The sequence below is a fragment of the Doryrhamphus excisus genome, linkage group LG23, assembly GCF_037039965.1.
Source record: "Doryrhamphus excisus strain RoL-2023G ecotype Guam linkage group LG23, RoL_Dexc_Guam_v1.1, whole genome shotgun sequence".
Lineage (NCBI taxonomy): Eukaryota > Metazoa > Chordata > Actinopteri > Syngnathiformes > Syngnathidae > Doryrhamphus > Doryrhamphus excisus.
The window spans coordinates 8,181,830-8,208,687 of NC_136379.1; the positions used below are offsets into that span (position 1 = coordinate 8,181,830).

General features: G+C 38.0%; 1 protein-coding gene across 2 annotated transcripts in view; it reads left to right on the forward strand.

Annotated features, from left to right (window-relative positions):
* Positions 1–26,484, forward strand: part of fat4 (FAT atypical cadherin 4) — a 116,167-nt gene extending 89,683 nt beyond the window's left edge. Inside the window, exons 8-17 of one of the 2 annotated variants that reach the window (XM_058054070.2) lie at positions 1,322–1,572; positions 2,632–6,981; positions 9,963–10,067; positions 10,183–10,490; positions 13,163–13,248; positions 16,570–16,749; positions 17,049–17,173; positions 18,365–18,582; positions 19,939–20,200; positions 23,607–26,484. In XM_058054070.2, the coding sequence (XP_057910053.2) occupies positions 1,322–1,572; positions 2,632–6,981; positions 9,963–10,067; positions 10,183–10,490; positions 13,163–13,248; positions 16,570–16,749; positions 17,049–17,173; positions 18,365–18,582; positions 19,939–20,200; positions 23,607–25,510 (7,789 nt within the window). In that variant the 3' untranslated portion in view covers positions 25,511–26,484. The remainder of the gene's footprint in view (positions 1–1,321; positions 1,573–2,631; positions 6,982–9,962; positions 10,068–10,182; positions 10,491–13,162; positions 13,249–16,569; positions 16,750–17,048; positions 17,174–18,364; positions 18,583–19,938; positions 20,201–23,606) is intronic. The other variant, XM_078788468.1, reaches the window with a different exon arrangement.
* Positions 26,485–26,858: the final 374 nt, after the last annotated feature.

The window sequence follows — 26,858 nt, forward strand, 5'->3', positions numbered from 1 at the left end:
AAATGTATAAATTTTATTTTTATAATTAAAAATATATGCAAAATTAAACACAAAATACAAGTATAAAAAGTAAATATTTGTATTTGTAATAAAAATGTAAAATTATGTTTTTACAATAAAAATTATATATTATATATTATATATATATATTTATAAAAAAATCTTTTTATTTTTACGTCCCCAAATTAAATGAAAAATTTGATATTTAAACTAATTAAAATACATTTTTAAATACAAAATACAAGTATAAAAAATAAATATTTGTATTTGTAATAAAAATGTAAAATGTTTTTACAATAAACATTAGATATTATATATTATATATACATTTATAAATTTGACATATTAAAACATATAACAAACACATAAAACATACAATTTTTATGTCCACAAATTAAATGACAAATTTGATATTTAAACTAATTAAAATACATTTTAAATAAATAATATAAAAACATAAAAAAATGAAAAAAATTCAATTCAAAAATTCAAATTTTTTTTACACATTACAAATATTTTATAAGATATTTAAATTTATTAAAACAAAACAAAATTGTACCTGACTGTATGCAAAATTAAATACAAAATACAATTATAAAAATACATATTTGTATTTATAATAAAAATGTAAAATTAGGTTTTTACAATAAACAGTATGTATTATATATTATATGTATATACGTTTATAAAAAATCTTTATATTTTTATGCCCACAAATTAAATGACAAATTTGATATTTAAACTAATTAAAATACATTTTAAATAAATAATATAAAAACATAAAAAAATGAAAAAAATTCAATTCAAAAATTCTAATTTTTTTTACACGTTACAAATATTTTATAAGATATTTAAATTTATTAAAACAAAACAAAATTGTACCTGACTGTATGCAAAATTAAATACAATTATAAAAATAAATATTTGTATTTATAATAAAAATGTAAAATTAGGTTTTTACAATAAACAGTATGTATTATATATTATATGTATATACATTTATAAAAATTTTGTATATTTTTATGCCCACAAATTAAATGACAAATTTGATATTTAAACTAATTAAAATACATTTTTATTACATTTTAAATAAAAAATATAAAAAACTGAAAAAAAATCAATTCAAAAAAATTCAAATTTTTTGCACAAGTTTCAAATATTTTGTAAAATATTTAAATTTATCAAAACAAAACAAAGTTGTACCTGACTGCACAAATAGCACAAACCGATGTATTAGTGCAAAGAGGTGATATCATCTTCTTTATCGACAACATGGTGGCCTTCTCCTCCTCAAACGTCCTCCGCTTCCCTTCCCCAACAGCTACAGTTTGAGCGGAGGCCATGGCCAGTTCTCCATCAACCCAGCAACCGGACAGATTATCACCAGCTCCCTGCTGGACCGCGAAGAGCGAGCCAATTACCAGCTGCTGGTCGTGGCGACAGATGGAGGGAAGCCGCAGGGCTTGTCCAGCTCCGCCACCGTGTCTGTGACGGTGGCAGACATCAACGATAACCCGCCACGTTTCCACCACCACCCTTACGTCACGCACATACCCGCCTCCACTGCGGCAGGTGAGAAAAAAAAACACATGCCGATTCATTAGTTGTAGTAGTAGTCGTTGTGGTAGTAGTACTATGTATATAACGAGATTATTTATGTATTATTTCATCATGGCGATACGATACAGAAACATTCTTTGACCTTTGCATGTTTGTTTTAACATAATTCTCAAATTATGAGAAATGCCTTGCATAATTTATATAGATTATAATAAAAATTTTAAATATTGTTTTTACAATAAAGATTATATATTATATATACATTTATATTTATATATTCTTTATATTTTTTTGTCCACAAATTAAATTACAAATTTGATATTTAAACAAATTAAAATGCATTTTTATTACATTTTAAATAAAATATTTTTGTTTATCTTATAAAATATTTGTAACTTGTAAAAAATAAAGTTAATGTTTTAATATTATATATTATTAATATTATGTTTTAATATTAATAATATAATAAATAATATAATAACATTTATTATGTTTTAATATAATATTAATATTAATTTTTAATATTTTTGTATTTTTTAAAATGTAATAAAAATGTATTTTAATTAGTTTAAATATCAAATTTGTAATTTAATTTGTGGACAAAAAATATAAAAAATATGTATAAATGTATATATAATATATAATCTTTATTGTAAAAACACAATTTAAAATGTTAATTATAAATACAAATATTTATTTTTATAATAGTATTTTGTATTTAATTTTGCATATATTTTTAATTATGTAAAATTAATGTTTTACATTTAATTTCAAATATATCTTTGATTACATTTTGTGTAAGAGTTTGTTTTTAAAATAGTACTTATTTGGTTTAGGTGTTTTCAGAGTATATAGTTTTAGTATATGTTTATATATTTAATTTTATATATTTAATTGATTTTTTCAGTGATTTGTTAATTGATAATACATTAATTTATGAACAAAAATTTAAAACGACATTTATTAGGTATTTTATGAAAAATATTTGTTACACTATTTGACCCTTTAATATATTTTTTTCGAAAAAAAATTCTCAGTACTGACTTGTGTTATTGGCTTCTTTGTGTTCAGGGTCTTTGGTATTTGCCGTTACCGTCACCGATGAAGACTCTGGCTCCAACGCCCAGCTCCACTACTCCCTGCTGGGACGCAACTCCGACAAGTTCAAGATCGACCCCGTGCGAGGTGCCATCACCGCCAACGAGAAGCTGACGGGGACCTCGGAAGTCACCCTCACGGTCCGCGTTAAAGACGGTGGAGCCAACCCTAAAACCGACACAACGACCGTCACCGTACGCTTCGTCAGCGGAGGCAACTTCCCCGTCATCAAGTTGAAGGAGCGCGCCTTTTCGTTCCCTGAGAACCAGCCCACCAACCACCATGTTACTACCGTGACGGGGTCCTCCAGAAGGGGCGGACCGCTGTCGTACTACATCGCTAGCGGAAACCTGGACAACGCCTTTCATATCGATCAGCTTTCGGGCGAGTTGATCATCAGGCATCCGTTGGATTACGAGCACATCCAGAAATATGTGCTCTGGATCGAAGCCCGGGACCAAGGATTCCCGCCGTATTCGTCCTACGATCGAGTGGACGTCACCGTTCTGGACGTCAATGACAATCACCCGGTATTTGACAAGGATCCGTTCCGTGCTGACATCCTGGAGAACCTGTCACCCCAACGGGTTCTAATGGTCTCGGCCGTCGATCTCGATAACGGACTCAACGGACAACTCGAGTACGCTATCGTTGACGGAAACAAAGAAAACAGCTTCAGTATCAGTCGAGCCACCGGTGAGATTCGAACCACTCGGCCTCTCGATCGGGAAAAAGTGTCCCAGTACACTTTGAAAGTCAAAGCCACTGACCGAGGACTCCCGTCCAAAAACTCGTCCGTGAAAGTGAAAATCAATGTTCTCGATGTAAACGACAATGCCCCCAGGTTTTCGAAAATATTCAGCGCTACGGTGGCTGAGAATGCGCCCGTGGGGTACACCGTCACGAGAGTAACCACCACGGATGAAGATGCCGGCGCTAACGCTATTAGCCGATATTCAATCACAGACACCGGTCTTCCTTTTAGCATCAACGCAAACACAGGCGACATAACGATCAGTAGGCCGCTAAACAGGGAGGACACGGACCACTACATCGTCAAAGTCTCCGCCCACGACTCTGGTTGGACGGTTAGCACAGATGTTACAATATTCATAACCGATATCAACGACAACGCCCCCAGGTTTAGTCGCCCGTCGTACTACTTGGATTACCCCGAACTCACAGAAGTTGGCTCCTTGGTTACCCAAGTGTCGGCTACGGATCCTGACGAGGACTTCAACGGCAAAATATTCTACTTCATTCGCTCTCAGTCTGAGTATTTCCGAATTAACGCTACTTCCGGAGAAATATTTGTAAAGCAGCATTTGCGATATCAGAATTCGACGGGCGCTAGCAGCTTGAACATTAACCGCCATAGTTTCATCGTCACGGCCTCGGACCGAGGAATCAAACCTTTGATGAGTGAGACAACGGTTATTGTGAATATCGTGGACAGCAATGATAATCCTCCCGAGTTTGATTCACCGAGCTACTTTACTCCCGTCACAAAAAGCGTCAAAGTCGGTACCAGACTGATAAAGGTTGTAGCTAACGACAAAAAAGACTTTGGTCTCAACTCCGAAGTTGAGTACCTCATCACCGGAGGAAATTATTCCGGTAAATTTAAATTAGATACAATAAGTGGGTGGATAAGTGTTGCGTCGCCGCTCACGTCTGACGTAAATAAGATTTTTCTCATGGATGTCACAGCCCGAGACAAAGGAAATCCGCCTTTGTCAGCACAAACTGCAGTACGGGTTGCGGTGACGGAGGAAAACCACCACACACCCGAGTTCTCACAAGGCCAGATCTCTGCTACAGTGCCTGAAAGCCTCGTTGTGGGGACGGCGATACGGACTCTATCCGCCAGAGACAAGGATAAAGAAATGAATGGCATCATCAAGTACAATATCACATCAGGAAACCGTAACGGACTTTTTTCGCTTAATAGCAAAACGGGGGTTCTGTCGCTAGCTCAAGCTCTGGATTTCGAACAACAACAACAACACGATCTTCGAGTTTCAGCCACCGATGGCGGTTGGATTGCAAAAACCAGCTACGTCACCGTCATAATCCATGTCACCGATGTCAACGACAACGCTCCGATCTTCAATCCCGATGAGTACTTCCCAGTCGTGCAGGAAAACGTTCCCAGTGGCACAACTGTGGTCAAAATGAATGCCGCTGATCTGGACTCAGGCGCTAACGCGGTCATGGCTTATGTAATACAATCATCAGATAGCGACCTTTTCGTTATCGATCCCAATACTGGCACCATTACCACGCAGGGGTTCTTGGACTACGAGTCTAAGCAGGTCTACCATTTAACAGTGAAGGCGTTCAATGTTCCAGATGAGGAACGTTGCAGCTTCGCCAATGTCAACATCCAACTCAAGGGCGCCAACGAATATGTACCCCGCTTTGTGTCAAAAGAGTACTACTTTGAAATATCTGAAGCTGCTCCAAAAGGCGCAGTAGTCGGGGAAGTTTTTGCCAGTGATCGAGACCAAGGTGACGACGGAATGGTTTACTACCTCATTTTTGGGAAAAGCAGGAAAAAAGGCTTTGGTATCAATAAGAAAACTGGTCAGATTTATGTCACGGGTGTACTGGACCGCGAGAAAGAGGAGAAGGTTTCGCTTAAAGTGTTAGCCAAAAATTCCGGAGCCATCCGTGGAGCGGATATCGATGAAGTGTTTGTGAATATCACGATCCTCGATGCCAATGATCCTCCTGTCTTTTCTCAGGAGTTGTACGATGTCCAGGTTAGCGAAGGTCTGACACCCGGGGGTCTGGTTACTTTTGTGAGTGCCGAGGACTCCGACTCTGTTCCAAGCTGGAGCAGATTTTCATACTCCATTGCACCGGAGTTCGATAACAAGGGTTTTAGAATTAACCCCAAGTCCGGCCAAGTGTCTGTTACTGCGGAACTAGACCGAGAAACGACTCCTGTGTATAATCTGACCGTTCTTGCCGTGGATACCGGTACGCCTCCTTCCACCGGAAGCGCTACGCTGATTGTGAACCTGGAAGATATCAACGATAACGGTCCAAGTTTGACAACCACATACGCTGAGGCGATGGAGAACCAGAAATCTGGCACCGTGGTCACTACGCTAACTGCTTCCGATCCGGACTTACCGCCCAATCAGGGACCTTATATATACAGCCTCCTCGGTTCTGGATCTGCCCACACTTATTTCCACCTAAGTCCAACTGGAGTTCTAACCACAAGTCGTGAGATTGACAGAGAACAGATTAGCGACTTCTATCTATCCGTCGTGATCAAGGACTCTGGTGTGCCTCAAATGTCCTCCACAGGAACCATTCATGTCAAAATAAACGATCAAAATGACAACCCCTCAGAACCGAGGTCAGTGGAAATCTTTGTTCACTACTTTGGAAATATTTTCCCCGGAGGTTCTTTAGGAGACGTAAAACCCCAAGACCCTGACATTCAAGATAGGTTCCACTGTTCTTTGATTCCGGCTTCCTCCGCTCTCTTTAATATTCCTACTGGAACATGCAACCTTAATTCAAAAGCACGTTCAACTGACGGAAACTTTGAAGTAACTATCCGAAGCAGCGACGGCGTCCACGGACCAGTGAGCAATACAGCCAGAGTCCTTTTCATAGGCTTCACAAACGCCACAGTCGATAACAGTATTCTGATCCGTCTCCAGTCGCATGGCGTCAACGACTTTCTCACCAACTACTACCTCAGCTTCTTACGTATCGCCAACTCCCAGCTCGCAGGACTCGGCACCGGGGTTTTGCTTTACGGCGTGTTTGAGCTCAACAATCAGACTTTTGTTATGGCGGCTATTAAACGAGGCCACGGACAATACGTGAACCCCAGTGGTGTCGCAACGTTCTTCCAGAGCATCAAAGACATTTTGAATAGACAAAGCGGAGTACTAATAGATGCCGTGGACCATGATCCCTGTACGCGGAACCCGTGCCAGAACGGGGGCAGCTGCAAACGGCGTCTCAGTGTTGGACCTGATATGAAAACCGAAGAAAGCGTCCCGGTGATCCTTGTCGCAAATCGCCCCTTGCAGCCGTACGCTTGCAGCTGCAGGCCCGGTTACGCCGGAGCCGTGTGCGAGACGGACATCGACGAGTGCCAGCCGTCGCCTTGCCACAACGGCGGCACGTGCCACAACCTGGTTGGGGGGTTCTCCTGCACCTGTCCCGAGGGTTTCACTGGCATGGCGTGTGAGAGAGACGTCAACGAATGTCATTCCAATCCTTGCAAGAACGGAGCGCTGTGCCAGAACTTCCCCGGCGGCTTCAACTGCCTCTGCAAATCTGGATTTGCAGGTACCCCCGTCCGCGTCCCCCCCCACACACACATACACACATTTTTTAAGTCACATTTTATGCTCTCTGGTTCTACCATATCTTACTTATTGCGTGGAAATTTGGGCTAATAACTATAAAAGCAATCTTCACTCGCTAAATGTACTGCAAAAAAAAGGCCAGTAAGGATAATTCATAATGCCGCCTACAGAGAACATACTAACTCCTTATTTCTAAAATCACAAATACTTCAACTTAATCTTCAAACAGCTAAAATAATGCATAAGGCTAAAAATAACCAATTAGCTAAAATATCATCCAATACTTCTCTACAAGAGAGGAGATTGAGTCAGGAACTCAAACAATAAAATTAATTAAATTAAATTAATTTAAATTAATTAATTTACATTTTTAAAAAAAAAATGTAAATTATATTAGGAAAGCAGGAAGTGAACAAATGTAACAGTTACTATGTAAAAATTAAAATTAAAATTAAAAAATATATAAAAAAACTTAAATAATATTAGGAAAGCAGGAAGTGAACAAATGTAACAGTTACTGATTGTAAAAATTACAATTAAAATTAATTAATTTAAAAAATAATTTAAAAAAAATGAGGAAAAGCGGTAGAAAATGAATGAATGAATGAATAAATTATATTAGGAAAGCAGGAAGTGAACAAATGTAACAGTTACTGATTGTAAAAGTACCAGATAGAGGGGTAGGATTTAATAAGCTTTGCTTCTTCCTACTCCTTTTGGACATGTGGAACTGGGAACTGATTATGGGATGCATTCAATTGCAATCTGATGCATGTTAGCATATCTGAGCAGTCAGTCACAGTAAACAGGACAACAGTATACAACTGTCATACAATCGTGTATCCAAAGACAATATTTTCTCTGAGGTGTTGCAGTCATCTGCTGCCAGAAACACTTTTAGATTACTGATTTTTTTTTTTTTGGGGGGGGGGGGGGATCAGCTGCCATGTTTGCTTTAATAACATGAATGATGTGGAGCTGACCCTCTAAGTATCGCATTGCCTTCCCAGAGCTGACCACACACAGTCGCAATTATCCAACCGTGTACTGCGGGACTGACTAATCAAGAATTCAGTCGTTTGACAAATTGGCAGCATTATAAAACAACCAATCAGGCCTTTAATGTTTGGATATTAACGACCACTCTGACTTATTACCCCTTGGTAGTCGATTTTAATTGGACTTACTTAAGGACACTCAGTGTAATCTCGCTCGTGGTCCAGTCGCCACATCTGAAAGACATTTTCAAAGTCGGCAATTTTCCCCGCAAGTCAAGTCATTACTGTCCGTTTTTATTATGACAATAAAAAATGAGCAAGTCTTTAGGTTTCATCAAGATGAATGACCCTCCTGAGGAAATGCACCTATTGACTTACAGTAGTTTGCATGCCCGTTCTGTGAACTTTCCTCTTCCTGTTTTCCTGGGCTTGGCTGGGTCTCTTTGCCATTAAACAACTTTTCTTTTCACGATTTATAGCCTGAGGTTTTGTATTTTTTTTCATTTCTATCACGACGCCTCGATGCGTGTGATTATAAATGTCACGTCTTGAGCCCCTATTGTTATTATCAGTGTCACATTTCTTGTATTTCCATGTTCATTACGCCGCCCTGGCCCACTTTGTTTCAGCGTGTTCATTCTCCATGTTTGTCTTTCAGCGCCGGGACCAATTGACTTGATCCAAGAGTAATTTGACCTCGCATTGGGTCTTTAAAATATGTTTAGTGAGGAGAATCTGCCAATTATGTGAGATTTTTCCTCCCCTGTTGAGGACCAAATCGAACATGATATCTTGACTAAATAGAAAAACACAGGCTGAGTTTCGTTTTGCTGTCACATCGTGTGTATTAGCAAGAAACGTAAGATTAAACAATACAAGCAGTTGATGTTTGCTAAATACAAGGATGAAGAGTCTTGAACCAGTCATGATGTGCTATATATATCACTATATTGACACTTACTATGGTACCCATTATGGCATTGGATGCTCATATCACCGAGTACTTCGGTACGTGACAAAAAAAAAAAAAAAAAAACTTAAACTATATTAGGAAAGCAGGAAGTGAACAAATGTAACAGTTTTAAAAATAAAAATTAAAATAAAACAACTTAAATTATATTAGGAAAGCAGGAAGTGAACAAATGTTAAAATTAAAATTAAAATTAAAATTAAAATTAAAATTAAAATTAAAATTAAAATTAAAATTAAAATTAAAATTAAAATTAAAATTAATTTAAAAAAATTAAATTATATTGGGAAAGCAGGAAGTGAACAAATGTAACAGTTACTGATTGTAAAAATTAAAATTAAAATTAAAATTAAAATTAAAATTAAAATTAAAATTAAAATTAAAATTAAAATTAAAATTAAAATTAAAATTAAAAAATGAATTTAAAAAAACTTAAATTATATTAGGAAATCAGGAAGTGAACAAATGTAACAGTTACTGATTGTAAAAATTAAAATTAAAATTAAAATTAAAATTAATTAATTTAAAAAATATTAAAAAAAATATTAAATTATATTAGGAAAGCAGGAAGTGAACAAATGTAGCCTAGCACGTCTTGAGCCCCTATTGTTATTATCAGTGTCACATTTCTTGTATTTCCATGTTCATTACGCCGCCCTGGCCCACTTTGTTTCAGCATGTCCATTCTCCATGTTTGTCTTTCAGCGCCGGGACCAATTGACTTGATCCAATAGTAATTTGACCTCGCATTGAGTCTTTAAAATATGTTTAGTGAGGAGAATCTGCCAATTGTTGAGCACCGAATCGAACCTGATATCTTGACTAAATAGAAAAACACAGGCTGAGTTTCATTTTGCTGTCACATCGTGTGTATTAGCAAGAAACGTAAGATTATTTATTCGCCTCACAATCAGGCGATGAAAGCTCCAGTAGGGAAATATTCCACCGCTTCATCCATTTTTAATGTGTGCTGTTCAATGTGTGTGAACCCAGGCAAAACATGTGATTCCATCATCAATCACTGTGAGTGTAACCCATGTTTTAATGGCGGGTCCTGCCAGAACCGGGTGGATGGATATTACTGCCATTGCCCATTCGGTGAGTACCATTCATGTGTATCAGTCATTTCATTTTGCGCAGTCATCTATGTGGCGTAAAGATTCCGATTACCAGGAAATAACTCCAAAACATCTGAATATCATCTTGAACTCAGGGGTCTTCGGAAAACATTGCGAACTGAACAGCTACGGATTTGAGGAGCTCTCGTACATGGAGTTCCCATCGCTGGACCCCAACAACAACTACATTTACGTCAAGTTTGCCACCCTGAAGAACGATGCCATGCTCATGTATAACCACGACAACCAGACCGGAGACAAGGCGGAGTTTTTGGCGTTGGAGATCTTCGAAGGACGGATGCGATTCTCGTTCAACTTGGGCAGTGGAACGTACAAATTGATGACTATGATTAAAGTCTCCGACGGACAGTTCCACACGGTCATCGCCAGGAGAGCGGGCATGGTAAGAAATCCGCTGCGTTTTTGAGGCTTCGAGGTACGGTGTAATTGCAAGAATGGGGGGGAATAGAAGAGACGGTTCAAGTCCTGAGGTTTGTTGGCCTGACCAGAAGCCAGCTTGTTGTTTGCACCATCAGATAATTGCAGCGTCCCGGTAGTTCGGCTTACAGATCCTGCAGTTTGTAATTACAATTGCTGACTATGATTTACAATACGAGCATCAAAAAAAAAAATCTCTGAATGAGAGGCTTCACTCTGGCAGCAAAAAAACGGGACATTGGCCAGGGGTTCGGGGTTTCGGGCATAAATCCATCCAAGACCTGTCAAAGTTTTTACAAAATAGGCGTCCCATTGGAGTGCAGTTCTCTCATTTCCCATAGAGCATTGGGACCTGCATTCGGAACCTGGTAGAACGGTTAATTTATCAGGTTTTGAGGTGGTGCGGAGTGACAGCTTGGAACGGAATCCATGACTGTGTAGGTGGACTGGGGTTCGAATGTCGCCGGAGTGAGCCAATCTTTGATTAGCGTTGGATTCCGTTGACGTGAAAGTGCAAACAAACAAAGTCCTAAAGTCCAACGACTGATAAATGAAAACCGGTAAGAAATTTTTGATGAGTTAGCAAACCGGACAAACGTTCTTATAATCACGGCGCTAACAACAAACCTGAACGTGAACAAAGAGTTTGACAAATGAGTCCTTGGTGGACTTGATTGGGTGAATCAACTTGATTAGTGAGCGTCTTAGTTCCAGGTTGAGCGTCACAAAAAAAAAAAACACAAACTTTTGCAATGAAAAAAATACCCAAAACAAATCCGGCTAACCGCAGCAAGACACTGGATAGCGCCAAGCGTTTATAAGGTTTTAACTGCCTTTGATTGCTCCAGGTTCATAAAACGCTCATGCGGTTCGGACATTTTTTTATGGGTCGTGTTGTTGAGGAACGTTCGATGCTTGACTTAGGAGGTACAAGTACAGTGTTTTATTTTTCAGTACAGTAAAGTCTCGTTATATCGATATTCTCGGGAGTCGGAAAAAATATCGATATAACCGGACTATCCATATATCCAATCCTGCGCCGAACTGCATTAAAAGTGCAGCAAGCGTTGTATCTTCCTGAGGGACAACGAATAGAAATGAATGTGTAGATATATTTTCTTATAACTGTGCAGCCCTGGGGGTGTCCAAAGTGCAGCCCGAGGGCCATTTGAAGCTGTAACGTTGTTAAAAAAAAAAAAGTGTCAAACAAACAAAACAAAGAATAAAGTCGTCATTCATTAATTTTCTAACGCTTTTTTCCTCACAAGGGTCGCGGGGGGGGGGTGCTGGAGCCGATCCCAGCCGTCTTTGGGTGAGAGGGCGGGGTACACCCTGGACTGGTCGCCAGCCAATCACAGGGCACATATAGTAAAATTGTCATTTTAAGGCAAAATAAGTTGGAGAATAAAATCAAAATATGAGGAAAAATAAGTAATTTTAACCAGAACTACGCTTCTCATCACAAAAATCGGGACCAGTAAGTCACTACCCACGTATACATGGACCCAAATATTCCAATTAAATTCGGGTTATTTGCTCAAACGTAAAGATTTCCCAACGAAAAGTGCCAATTCGAATGAATATATAATCGGATTCACGGGAGTGGAATATTCCTTTCCTTTTTTAAATTTATCGTGTGATTAATTAATTAATTAATCATCGTCATTTAAGCCTGCAAATACTGCCAAATAGTGGTCAATGTGTAGTACTACAGTCACAATTACAACATTTCTTCTATATTGCGGTGACTTTGTTAAATCAGCTATTTTTGTAGTTCAAGCATGCAAAATCTGTTTATGACTTTCCAACTATGATATTTACCATAATTAGAGCCCTCTGGACATGAAATAACACCCCTATAGTCAGCTTTACACTCATATAACCCAATATAGTGGATATAATCAGACAAAATAAGACATTTAAGACAGAAATAAGAGTCATGCTCATGTGTGTTTCAATTAATCTCTGCATGATTAATTGATTAATTGATTAATTAGTTATTGGAAAAACACTGATAGGTTAAGGGAGTCGTGTTCCAACCGCGATGTAGCGACTGTATTAGTGTTTTTTTCATGTGCTAAAGTGCTAAATGCGTTCACAGTGTCACGGTACATGTTGAACCGTAGCTCCCCAGTGACGGCGGCACTCGTGCTTCAGCCCCAGATTGTGACACTACCATGCTTGGGTGCAGACAAGGGACTATTTAGGGAAAAGTCATTGATACAGTAAACTTGCTGAAATGTAAGGGGTGTACTCACAAGGAAATATTATGTATATATATATATATATATATATATATATATATATATAATCATAACGTGATTTTAGTTACGCTAACAACGGGTTATTATTTTCTTTGGATGGATGATCTAAGTCAATTCCGTGCCGCCAACCATAAAACCTCAGTCCTCAAACTTGTCACCAAAGTCCTTGATTGAAACCGCTTCCCGAAAATAGTCATAGATCCAACTGTAGGGAAAAAAAAAACAAACGCCTGGCACTAATTACCCAGCTGACGGGAGGTTGATGGATCAACAACTGGGAATTGCATTTCCTGTTAGATTGTTTACGAAAAAGATACTGGCTTTACTGGTTTGTGTTTGAAACGTATCAACAACGCATGCTTTGGTTCTGCAGGCTGCATCGTTGACGGTGGACTTGTGCGGCGACGACCAGGAACCGGGTTACTGCGCTGTGAGCAACGTGGCGGTGCACACGGACTGGTAAGACTGAAGGAGCGCATCCGAAATGGGGGGGGGGGGGGTAACACGGTGGTCAAAATGCACTACTAACGCCATCATTGTCCAGTAGCACCCCCAATGGTATCTTTATCAACTGTCTGGATGTTTCCTCACGAGGGTCGTGGGGGGTGCTGGAGCCTATCCCAGCTGTCTTCGGGGCGAGAGGCGGGGTACACCCTGGACTGGTCGCAAGCCAGCCAATCACAGGGCACATATAGACAAACAACCATTCACACTCACATGCATACCTATGGACAATTTGGAGTCGCTAATTAATTAACCTAGCATGCATGTTGTTGGAATTTTACTTTATTTTAGTTTTATTGTGTGCGAGAGTCATTGTTGTACGCCCCTCCCCCAAGTGCACATTCATTCATTTTCTACCGCTTATCCTCACGAGGGTCGCGGGGGGTGCTGGAGCCTATCCCAGCTGTCTTTGGGGCGAGAGGCGGAGTATACCCTGGACTGGTCGCAAGCCAGCCAATCACAGGGCACATATAGACAAACAACCATTCACACTCACATTCATACCTATGGACAATTTGGAGTCGCTAATTAGCCTAGCATGTTTTTGGAATGTGGGAGGAAACCCCGGGGAGAACATACAAATTCCAAAGGTGGAATTGAACCCTGGTTTCCTAGCTGTGAGGTCTGCACGCTAACCACTCATCCACCGTGCAGCCGACTCCCTATTAATAAATTTAGTATTTTACTGCATAGAAAACATGTTTAAAACCTTGTACAACATTATTAGAGCTCTCTAGACATGAAATAGCACCCCTATGGTCACCTTTACACTCCTATTACCCAATATAGTAGACATAATAAGAGGGAAAAATGACAATATAGATTTACATGTTAGCACCGGAGTACCCGGAGAAAACCCACGCATGAACGGGGAGAACATGCAAACTCCACACAGAGATGGCCGAGGGTGGAATTGAACCCTGGTCTCCTTGCTGTGTGAGGTCTACGCGCTAACCACTCGACCGCCTATTTATAAATCTAATATTTTTCAGCATAAAAAACATGTTTAAAACCTTCTACAACATTATTAGAGCTCTCTAGACATGAAATAGCACCCCTATGGTCACCTTTACACTAGTATTACCCAATATAGTAGACATATAGACTTACATGTTAGCATTTGGAGAGTTCCGGTACATTGTCTCGTCAGTGTAACATTACGTATTTATATTTTTTTTTTGTGACTCACACATGCAAGAGCTTTTATTTTGATAGGGGGCTGGAATTTCCACTTCCACCTGCTTTACTTTGTATCATAGTAACTCACCAAAATCCACAAATAACGTTTAATCAAACGCACATTTCCCACCAGTCAACGCCAAAATTGTGTCAGGAGTTGCGTGTCTGCTGGTCGTCACCAAAAACGTTTTTGGCCTTTATTAGAGGGGGGGGTGTTAAATGATCCTGGGAATAACGGGGATGGGGATGTGGGGATGTGGGGGAGGGGGGTGTCAGTAATTCTGTGAGCTGTTAATGAGTTTTCCTTCATCCTGGCCCATCCATTGTCTCGAAAACAGCTCGTAATCATTGTGCTGACCGCCGCTGCCACGTCAGGAACAAGTGAGGTAACCGTAGAAGCTCACTTGGCATCCTTGGCTGTAGCCACGCACGGCCAAGATGTCCTCCAATCAAAAACAAAGCAAACTTTTTCTTGACAAAATGTTTGTTCCAGCAAGTGAGATCATTTCTCATTCGGAATGGACTTTACTTTACTTTACCCGTGTTGCTAAAAACCTTCTATGTTTGCTTTGGGGTGCAAATATGAAGGCAACACTGCTTCAAAAGTCAACAACAAAAATAATAATAATAATTTTTTAAAAATAATGTATTTGTCGGACTGCCTAGGGAGTAAAAATTAAAAAAAAACCATATACAATATTTAAATGCATTGTGTATTATCAATATATTTTAAAAAATGTATAACATAAAACATAATGTGTATTTTTTTATCACAATTTTTTATTATTATTTTATTTTTTTATTTTTTTATTTTTTTATTTTTTTATTTTTTTATTTTTTTATTTTATATTATTATGTTTATTTTTAACTTCAAGAAAAATAAAGAAATAACATGATTGCAAGTAAATTAATTTTAAAAATATATAATAATAATAATAATAATAATAATAATAATTTTTAAAAAATAATGTATTTGTCGGACTGCCTAGGGAGTAAAAATTAAAAAAAACATATACAATATTTAAATGCATTGTGTATTATCAATATATTTCAAAAATGTATGTGCTGTAATAGTAATACAAATTTGTATAACATAAAACATCATAATGTGTATTTTTTTAATCACTATTTTTTATTATTATTTTATTTTTTTTATTTTTTTATTATTTTTTCTATTTTTAACTTCAAGAAAAATAAAGAAATAAAATGATTGCAAGTAAATTAATAAAAAAAATTATAATAAATTAACTAAATAATTATATGAAATAAAAATGTGTCATAAAAGTCTAAATGTTCTCATAAAAAAAGTATTAAAGACTTTTTAAACAACAAAAATGCAAAACAATATATTAATATATGAATACATAAATAATACAAACAGTGACATCACAAAGTAATAAATACATCATAAATAAAATATTTAAAATACTGGAGTAATAATAAAATTAAAAATATATACAATATTTAAATGCATTGTGTATTATAAATATATTTTTAAAAAATGTATGTGCTGTAATAGTAAAACCAATTTGTATAACATAAAAATGTGCTTTTATGAAACCACAAACAACTTCGAGAAAAATAAAGAAATAAAATGATTGCAAGTAAATGAATTAAAACAATTATAATAAATTAATAAAATAATTATATGAAACTAAAATGTGTCATAAAAAGTCTAAAATTAAAGACTTTTTTAAACAACAACAATGCAAAACGATATATTAAAATCTATATTTACTACGATATATAAAAACTAAAATATAACTTGATGTTGCACGGAAATAAAATTAATAAAAATTAATAATAAAATAATAAATATTTAATTAAAATTTTGAAAAATAAAAGGACAAATAAATTATTTAGAGAATACTAAAATATATAATAAAAAGCATAAATACGCTATTAAAATGATAAGGAATATTGTACAAAAAATAAAGACAAAAATTAAGATAAAAATAAAGATGAAAATAACATACATAATATTAAAATACATATGTTTTATTGTTGTAAAATTGAAAATGTATTTCTGTCTTCGTTAGTTATAAAATGTACTTTTATGCGTGCGTCCATCAAACGGTGGTCTTCTGTGCGTTGCAGGATCCTGGACGTGCAGCCCAACCGTCTCTCCGTGGGGGGCGTCAGGTCCATCGAGTCAATCCTTCATCGACGCGGTCAGGTCGCCACCCATGACTTTGTGGGCTGCATCATGGAGCTGGCCGTCAATGGCCGCCCGCTGGAGCCCAGTCAGGCGTTGGCATCGCACGGCATCCTTGACAGGTCGGTCCTCCGCCCTCGGGGGGGGGGGCCTTTGGTACCTCATCCCATCTGTCCGTCTTCCTTAACGCTCCTCGTGTCTTGCTGTGGGACATCTGCTCGTTCTTGCTGCAGAGATTTTTTTTTTTTTTTTTTTTTTAATTTAATGGAGAAACTACACGAGTGAGGCGCCATCTTTTAATATGCTAATGATGCAAAGTTCTTTTCAGAAGAACTCACGGCCTAGTTTTTTTGTTCAGTAGACTCCCTGAGGCCCGCTGACTCGTCAAAGCGACAAACGTGATTGTCCATTTTTCTTCTAGATGTCCCAGACTGGAGGGCGCGTGCACCGCCAGCCCCTGCAGACATGGGGGCACCTGTTTGGACCGCTGGTCTTGGCAGCAGTGCCAATGCGTGGATGGCTTCACTGGCAAATACTGTGAGAAATGTAAGTGTGCGCCTTTGACGCGTCCTTCTTTGTGACACTTTGTGACGCTAGCGGGGTTATTAGCCGTGATGCATGCAACTGCAAGCAGCTGCTTCGGTCTCAGCTTTGTGTCTCCTGATTTGTGCCGTTATTTTCTGAAGTCCACTGAGGCGTCTTTTTGGCGTATTTTCTTAAAGATTTTGGTCAAATTCCAAATTGATGCATCATTTTTTTGGTACAGTAAGAATACTTGGTTTCATGCTCTTATGCAATAATATTTGCTTTAATAATGTGACAACCCAATCCTGCAGTGCTTTGCTGGTGGACCCGACAGAATGGTAATGGTTTAATTTGTTCACTTCCTGCTTTCCTAATATAATGTAAGTTATTTTTATAATTTTTTAAATTTTTATTTTAATTTTTTTATTCAAAATATTTCTTAGTTGGGGTAATGGTAATGGTTTAATTTCATTTGAACATGCATCAGATTACGATTGAATGCATCACATAATCAGTTCACAGTTCCACATGTCCAAAAGGAGTAGGAAGAAGCAAAGCTTATTAAATCCTACCCCTCCATCTGGTACTTTTACAATCAGTAACTGTTACATTTGTTCACTTCCTGCTTTCCTAATATAATTAAAGTATTTTTTTTATTATTTTTTTATTTTAATTTTTTATTCAAAATATTTCTTAGTTGTTTGCTTCCTGCTTTCCTAATATAATGTAAGTTTTTTTATTATTTTTTTAAATTTTTTATTTATTTTAATTTTTACAATCAGTAACTGTTACATTTGTTCACTTCCTGCTTTCCTAATATAATGCAAGTTTTTTTATTTATTTTTTAAAAAATTAATTTTAATTTTTACAATCAGTAACTGTTACATTTGTTCACTTCCTGCTTTCCTAATATAGTTTAAGTTTTTTAAATGTTTTTTTTGGGGGGGGGATTTTTTGTCACGTACCGAAGTAGGAGGTGACATGACCATTCGATGATTTTTATTTTGTTGAATTATTTATGAATTTTAATTTTAATTTTAATTTTAATTTTAATTTTAATTTTAATTTTAATTTTAATTTTAATTTTAATTTTAATTTTAATTTTAATTTTAATTTTAATTTTAATTTTAATTTTAATTTTAATTTTAATTTTAATTCTTCAGGTTTATGGTGGTTTCTGAAACCATGATAAAGACACTTTTTGTTTCACAGACATTACGGCGGACACGGCTCTTTCTCTGGATGGCACCGGCCGCCTGGACTACACCCTCAAGCAGGGACCCAAGCGGGACATCCTGCTGCGCCGCTCACTGCAGGGTGCCGCCTCCGAACCCGGCGCTCCAAGCCGTCTGGAGGTGAAGTTCAGAACCCGTGGCAAAAGCGGAACGTTGCTGCACGTCCAGGCGAACAACAACTACACGACTGTGAAGGTGACAACTCTGATTTATTGGAATATTTTTAATAATGTGACAAAGTTATCTGACAGTGTGTGCCTCTGAGAAGTGTAGGGTTAGGAATATGGTTCTATTTTTGATATGAACACTGTAACTCCAATGTAATACAGGCCATGTATCACGTATACAACAGCTTAACATTAACGAGGGGGGCAGAAGGGCACAAACTTTAGCAACTCTAGCATAGCTAAACAATGCAAAAGTGCTAACATTGGAACTGAAACATCATGCTAGGACCTAGCATGGGCAAACTACGGCCCGGGGGCCACATCCGGCCCGCCCAATCTTTCCAAAGTATTTCATTTAAACTCAACATACAACCTGGCATCATGGCCTGAGCCAACCTTTTGATGGTTTTATCAATTTCGTTTTTTGACATGGTCTGTTGTTTACAAAGTGCTCCTGAAAAAAGGGACACAAGCACATAATAATAATAATAATAATAATAATAATTATTATTATTATTAGATTATTATAAGAACTATTATGATTATTATAATTATTATATTAATGCTAATTATTATATTAATTATATATAATATTATTGTTATATTTGCATATTTTACATAATAATATAATAATTATTATTTTAATTTTATTGTAATTATTATAATATTTTATTATTTTTCAAATATTTAAATATGAATATAAAATAATAAATAATAATAGCAGATTGCATGACAATTTTACAGATACAATAATACCAGGTGGACTGTTACGTGTAAAATATATTTATGTTTGGCTTTGGACATTTTTGCAGTACGTCTATAGAGCAGGGATTCTGAAAACTGGAATTTGGGGGTTTAGTGACCCCCATAAAGAAGTTATGGCTTATTGTCACAAAGTGCCATAAATAGGAAGGTCACTCGACCAACAAACAAAATACACATTCTGAGCCAATTACTCGCACTTACATTATAAGTATAAGGATAAGTGAATTTAAAAATACTGCATTATGTATTTTTATAATGTGTGCTTTTTTTTCAATTTTTTCAATTTTTTTTTGGCTGTAAAAACAGAGCGAGCTCATCTAGTTATGAGTGTTTTTTTTTTACCAACTTGCTGTTCATAAACATATTAATATTATTTAAAAGTCATTTTGCATCAATGCAGGAAACTTAAAACTTAAACATCAGATTTTATTTCAAACTAATGAGACACAGCAGCGGCTCCGGTTGTGGTTTTACCATAAAAGCTTTTTCGAGGAAAGTAGAAACCTCTGAAGAATTGAAAATGATCAAGGGAGGAAGTCTGCAGTTTGACTTAAACATTAAAATATTTGAGAGACGGACTTCAAATCCACGTATTTGATTTGTTCCGTCTCTCCCCCAGCTGAGGAACGGCAACATCCATTACATCTCGGACGCGGGTGTGAGCGGGAAAGTGGAGCGCACCGTTGGGGACGTGGTGTTGTCGGATGGTCAGTGGCACACACTACTGCTGGTCAAGAACGGTTCCACCACCTTCATCCAAGTGGACGGCAGCCACTCCAGGGTCATCCAGCACCCCACCCAGGACTTTGGAGGATTGGGCGTCTCCACCTTGTCCCTCGGAGGGATCCCGTCTGGACCCGCCCAACAGAAAACGGCAGCAGGTGAGGATTGACAGATGTAAGCCGAACACCCAAGAACGGCAGAACTTCAGATGGAGCCATATAAGGTGGATCGGGCATTTGGTCAGGATGCCTCCCAAACGCCTCCCTGGGGCGGTGTTCAGGGGGCGTCTGACCAGTAGGAAGCCTTAGGAAAAACTTTGTTGGAATGACTACGCCTCTCAACTAGTCTGGTAAAGCCTCAGGATTTGCCGGAGGCGCTGGAGAAAAAGGCCAGAAAGAGGGATAGTCACAGGCTACCCATGACCCAATCCTGAAGATGGATGGATGGATGGATTTTTGACCCAGTTACAAATTATACTTTCACTTTGCCTACTGCATGAGTACACATAAGAACATGCAGTGCTTTGCTGGTGGACCCGACAGAATGGTAATGGTAATGGTTTTATTTCATTTGAACATGCATCAGATTACAATTGAATGCATCCCATAATCAGTTCACAGTTCCACATGTCCAAAAGGAGTAGGAAGAAGCAAAGCTTATTAAGCTTATTACCCCTCCGTCTGGTACTGGTTACTGGTTACAATCAGTAACTGTTACATTTGTTCACTTCCTGCTTTCCTAATATATGTAAGTTTTTTTTAATTATTTTTTTTGAATTTTAATTTGTACAATCAGTAACTGTTGCATTTGTTCACTTCCTGCTTTCCCATTATAATGTAAGTTTTTTTTATTATTTAATTTTAATTTTAGTTTTAATTTTTACAATCAGTAACTGTTACATTTGTTCACTTCCTGCTTTCTTAATATAATGTAAGTTTTTTTTATAAATTTTTTTGAATTTTTGAATTTTTATTTTTACAATCAGTAACTGTTACATTTGTTCACTTCCTGCTTTCCCATTATAATGTAAGTTTTTTTAATTAATTTTATTTTTATTTAAATTTTTACAATCAGTAACTGTTACATTTGCTCACTTCCTGCTTTCCTAATATAATTTAAGTTTTTTAAAATGATTTTTTAATTAATTAATTTTATTTTTATTTAAATTTTTACAATCAGTAACTGTTACATTTGTTCACTTCCCGCTTTCCTAATATAATTTAAGTTTTTTTAAATAATTTTTTAATTAATTAATTTCATTTTTATTTACATTTTTACAATCAGTAACTGTTACATTTGTTCACTTCTTGCTTTCCTAATATAATTTAAGTTTTTTTAAATATTTTTTTAATTAATTAATTTTATTTTTATTTAAATTTTTACAATCAGTAACTGTTACATTTGTTCACTTCCTGCTTTCCTAATATAATTTAAGTTTTTTTAAATAATTTTTTAATTAATTAATTTTATTTTTATTTAAATTTTTACAATCAGTAACTGTTACATTTGTTCACTTCCTGCTTTCCTAATATAATTTAAGTTTTTTTAAATAATTTTTTAATTAATTAATTTTATTTTTATTTACATTTTTACAATCAGTAACTGTTACATTTGTTCACTTCCTGCTTTCCTAATATAATGTAAGTAATTAAAAAAAAAGGTCCTTACTCAATCCATTCCATAGTTTGATTCCACGTACTGAAATGCTATGGCTTTTTAACGTAGTCCTAGCATAGAAGTGTTTCAAATGTACTTCTTCCCTGAGATCATATTTCTCCTCTCTTGTAGAGAAGTATTGGATGACATTTTAGGTAATTGGTTGTTTTTAGGCTGATGCATTATTTTAGCTGTTTGAAGATAAACTATATCAGCAAGTTGAAGTATTTGTGATTTTAGAAATAAGGAGTTATATCCGGTAAAAGGCACTATGACATCGACAACGCCAGCAGCATCGCTCCATCAGATACAGACATCATCCAGCACTACAAGCAGTTCCGCAGCCACACGCCCAAATTCTCCATCCAGAGACACAGCCCCCCTGGGCTTTTGATCATGGAACGGTGACAATGCACCGCAGAGGTCAAGGTTGATTAACAGCGAGTCTGCATGCTTGCAATGACTCCAACTTTCACTGCATTAGTCCGTGGCGTGAAGATTACTTTTCCGTCCCCTCAAAATATGAAATTTACTACGCTGCCTGCTGGAAAACACTCAGTTTCACCTCTTCGTCCAAAGTGTGTTGGCTCAGCCAGGAGGAGATGTGAGCGTTGGTGATTTAGAGCGGAAGATGCAGGAAACAAAAACGAAAAACAGCAAATGTCGTCCATGAAATGGTTATTTGTTCTGCTTTTGTGACTGATGTTTGGATAAAGAAACATTTGTTCAAGTACTGTAAATTCAAAGCAGGTAAATCTCGGCCGTGTCAAACAGAAGAAATAAATGCGTTGGATGGTGACCAAGTCCAGCCAGCAATGGAGAAGACGCTTTTGTTCCTTTCTAGGAACAAAAGGACTATGTTAAAAAATCCATAGCATTTCAGTATGTGGAATCAAACTATGGAATGGATTGAGTAAGACCCTCAAACAATATCACTTTGTACTTCGGTACGTGATAAAAAAAAAAAAAAAAAAACTATATTAGGAAAGCAGGAAGTGAACAAATGTAACAGTTACTGATTGTAAAAGTACCAGATGGAGGGGTAGGATTTAATAAGCTTTGCTTCTTCCTACTCCTTTTGGACATGTGGAACTGGGAACTGATTATGTGATGCATTCAATTGTAATCTGATGCATGTTCAAATGAAATTAAACCATTACCATTACCATCAACTAAGAAATATTTTGAATAAAAAAATTAAAATTAAAATTTTAAAAATTTTTTTAAAAAAACTTAAATTATATTAGGAAAGCAGGAAGTGAATCAAATTAAATCAAACCATTACCATTACCCCCAACTAAGAAATATTTTGAATAAAAAAATTAAAATTAAAATTTTAAAAATTAATAAAAAAAAAACTTAAATTATATTAGGAAAGCAGGAAGTGAACAAATGTAACAGTTACTGATTGTAAAAGTACCAGATGGAGGGGTAGGATTTAATAAGCTTTGCTTCTTCCTACTCCTTTTGGACATGTGGAACTGTGAACTGATTATGTGATGCATTCAATTGTAATCTGATGCATGTTCAAATGAAATTAAACCATTACCATTACCAAAAATACACCAATGGCCTCAATCTGCTCTGGGATGAGTTCAATAAAAGTCTTATTTACATTGCCCAGGCGGTGTTGGTTGACAATACACAAAGACCGAATCACATCCAGACCCAGTCATGCAACGCAGATGTACGTCTGGAAGCCATGATGGCTCACAACACTTTCCATTTCTCTTTATGTAAATCAGCAAGCTCAACATTTATTTGTTTTAAAAACAATTAGCTGTCCAAACAGACTTCATTGTGTTGTGATTAAAGAGCCAACATCCTGTTTGCCAGAGAAATCACCCAACCAGAACTGTTGTGTCCTTGCGGCGTCTAATACTTTGTCCCATTTTTTTTTATCCGCAGGTTTCGACGGCTGCCTGGCGTTTGTGAAATACAACAACGAGAACTTGCCTTTTATCGGAGAACACAGCCTGGTTGCGTTAAAGACTAGTCCGTCCGTCAAGATTGGCTGCAGAGGTCCCAACCTGTGCGAGAGTAGCCCTTGCTGGGACGGCCTGATGTGCATCAACCAGTGGTACACCTACCAGTGCGTCCCGCCGGGCGACTGCGCCTCCGACCCTTGTCAGAACCACGGAAGCTGCGTCCCTGATCCGCATTCCGGTTTCTCCTGCGTTTGCTCCGAGTTCTACACCGGAAAAACATGCGAGACTTTAGTAGCCTGCTTGGGCGTCCAGTGCCCGCAAGGGACCACCTGCAAGACGGCTAACAATGGCGGTTTTGTGTGTAGTCCAAAGCCTGCGACGGAAGCGATGGTTCTGCCGATTTGGGCGGTCCCCGCGATTGTCGGTAGCTGTGCTACAGTGCTAGCTTTGGTGGTTCTCAGTCTGATCTTGTGCAACCACTGCAAGGACCGCAATAAAACCAAAGTGCCAAAGGATCCCAAGGAGAAGAAACCCAAGGAGAAGAAGAAAAAGAAGAAGAAAGGTAGCGAAAATGTGGCCTTTGATGACCCCGACAACATCCCGCCTTACGGAGATGACATGACGGTGCGGAAGCAACCGGAAGGAAATCCCAAACCGGATATCATTGAGAGAGAGAACCCTTATCTGATCTACGATGAATCCGACATCCCTCACAACAATGAGGCGGTCCCCAGCGCACCCTGCGCACCCTGTAACGGTCCCGAGGCTGATATCGAGCACTATGACATCGATAACGCCAGCAGCATCGCTCCATCAGACGCAGACATCATCCAGCACTACAAACAGTTCCGCAGCCACACGCCCAAATTCTCCATCCAGAGACACAGCCCACTGGGCTTTGCCAGGCAGTCCCCCTTGCCCCTGGGGGCCACGAGCTACTCCTTCCAGCCTCAGTACACTCAAGCACTTAGAGCCACCCCACTAAGTCACTCCCACTCAGCTTGCCCCACGCCCAACCCTCTCTCCAGACACTCGCCGGCCCCGTTCAACAAGCCCGCGTCCTTTTACCGAAACACGCCCACCAGAGAGCTCAATCTTTCCCGCCGCGAGGGCAGCCCTCTGGATTTACACAACGACATGTGCCAACCGCCGCCCATGTTCAACTACGCCACCCGGCTGGGAAGACGCAGCAAGAGCCCGCAGACTATGGCCACCCACGGCCACTCGTCCCGCCCTGGCAGTCGCCTGAAGCAACCCATCGAGCAGATCCCCTTAGAGACCGGACCCCCCGTGGGGCTCTCCATCGAGGAAGTGGAACGTCTCAACAATCCGCGTCCTCGTAACCCCAGCATCTGCAGCGCCGATCATGGTCGCTCCAGCTCGGAAGACGACTGCCGCCGGCCACTCTCGAGGGTTCGGAACCCTGCCGACGGAATCCCTGCGCCGGAGTCCTCCTCGGAGAGTGACTCGCATGACTCCTTCACTTGCTCCGAAATGGAGTACGACCGGGAGAAGCCCGTATCGTACAGCTCACGCGTTCCCAAGCTCTCACAGGTGAACGAGTCCGACGCGGACGACGAGGATTACGGCGGGAGGCTGAAGCAGAGGCGGTACTCCAGCCGCCGAGCGGAAGGGGGTCCTGGCGTTGTTCAGTTTCCCCCGAGTGAGCAACACAACACCTTGCCTCACAAACTCGGCCCCCCGGTCGGGGGCTTCAACTGGGACAATCTTTTAAGCTGGGGTCCCGGTTTTGGACATTATGTAGACGTGTTTAAGGACTTAGCCTTGCTGCCTGAAAACGCGGCAGCAAAAGACATTGAGATGAACAGCGGGGACGGATCTGTTACCATCCTCAACGAAGGAGAAGCTGAACAATATGTATGAGACTATTTATTTGGATCTGATCTTATCCGGCGCGACTTTGTGTTTTTAAGTCAATCAAAACGATAAAAGACGACTTTCAATGCAGTAAGGCAGAACCTGACACCTCAAAACAGGGGGTTACCGGTCTGGGCTCGGCGGTTCTATCTTGCATAACTAGAGATCCCGTATGTTATCTTGGAGAAAACCAATATGGGCGCTCTCTTCCAGCTGCACAAGATAAGATACGCTAACGCTAACACTCCCGAGGAGAGAATTCCAAAAGAAAACTCTGTTGCTAATGAATTCCCGGCGAAGGCTACACGTGTCTTTGATCAGCCTGCACCTGCACATGGTCCAGTTCTTCGTCTGTTATCGCCTCGCTTTGTGTTTTCTCACAGAAGGCTGGCTAATCGCTCCAAGAGTGAGGATGAATCAAGTCGCCTGCCTTACAGACATTTGAGGATTTCAGCATGAGGGAGAGTGTTTGGTTTTTTTTTTGGTCTTTCCAGGCAAAATGATGGACCCCATTCCAAAAAAAAAAAAAAAAAAAAAAAAAAAAAAATGAATTTGTGTAAATTGTTTTTTTTTTATAGTGTCATCCGTGTCTTGGTCCAATTTTGTTGACATTTTCGTATGGTTTATTATTAACTTAAAATTACTTAAGCTGTGTTTTTATGGATATATTTCATAAAGCGGAAAGTAATGTGTTCTTACTTTCAGGGAAAGTAAGGGTTCAAAGGCCTATTTTTTACATCAGTTACATCCTGTATGTAACATCACTATTTTCCACTTTTTATAAAACTATAACATGTTGTATGCTTTGTACTTGTAAAAAGGCAATAACAGAATAAAAAAAGTATTTATTTAAAGTCGCTTTTGTGACCTCTTTAATGTCAGTACTTCATAGAGTGATATAATATTGGATATTAGAGTTGTACCGGAAGTTTTTTTTTTTTTCCTCCCCAAAAAGTGCTACTTGTGTTAATTTTTTTCGAAAATATTACAAGTTTACTTTTGATATACTGCGAGGTCTTGTGAATGTATTTAATTATTATGACTTTAGGCTCACATTACTAACTTATTACTAACAAATGTACTACTTTTTCTGAATTATTTTGTATTTGTCGTGTAATTTTACGGCTCATTGTAAAATTTTACATTATGTTGGTAAAATTACCATTTTGCAAATTTTATTTAAATTAATTTTTTTCCTCATACTTTTATTTTAAAAATTGAGTTTTAAATGCAAAATTGTAAAACTATTCATCAAAATATACCTAATATACCTTCTTCCTACAAAATACTTTTTCACCCTTTTTTTCTGAATTATTTTATTTTTGTTGTGTAATTTTATGGCTCATCGCAAAAT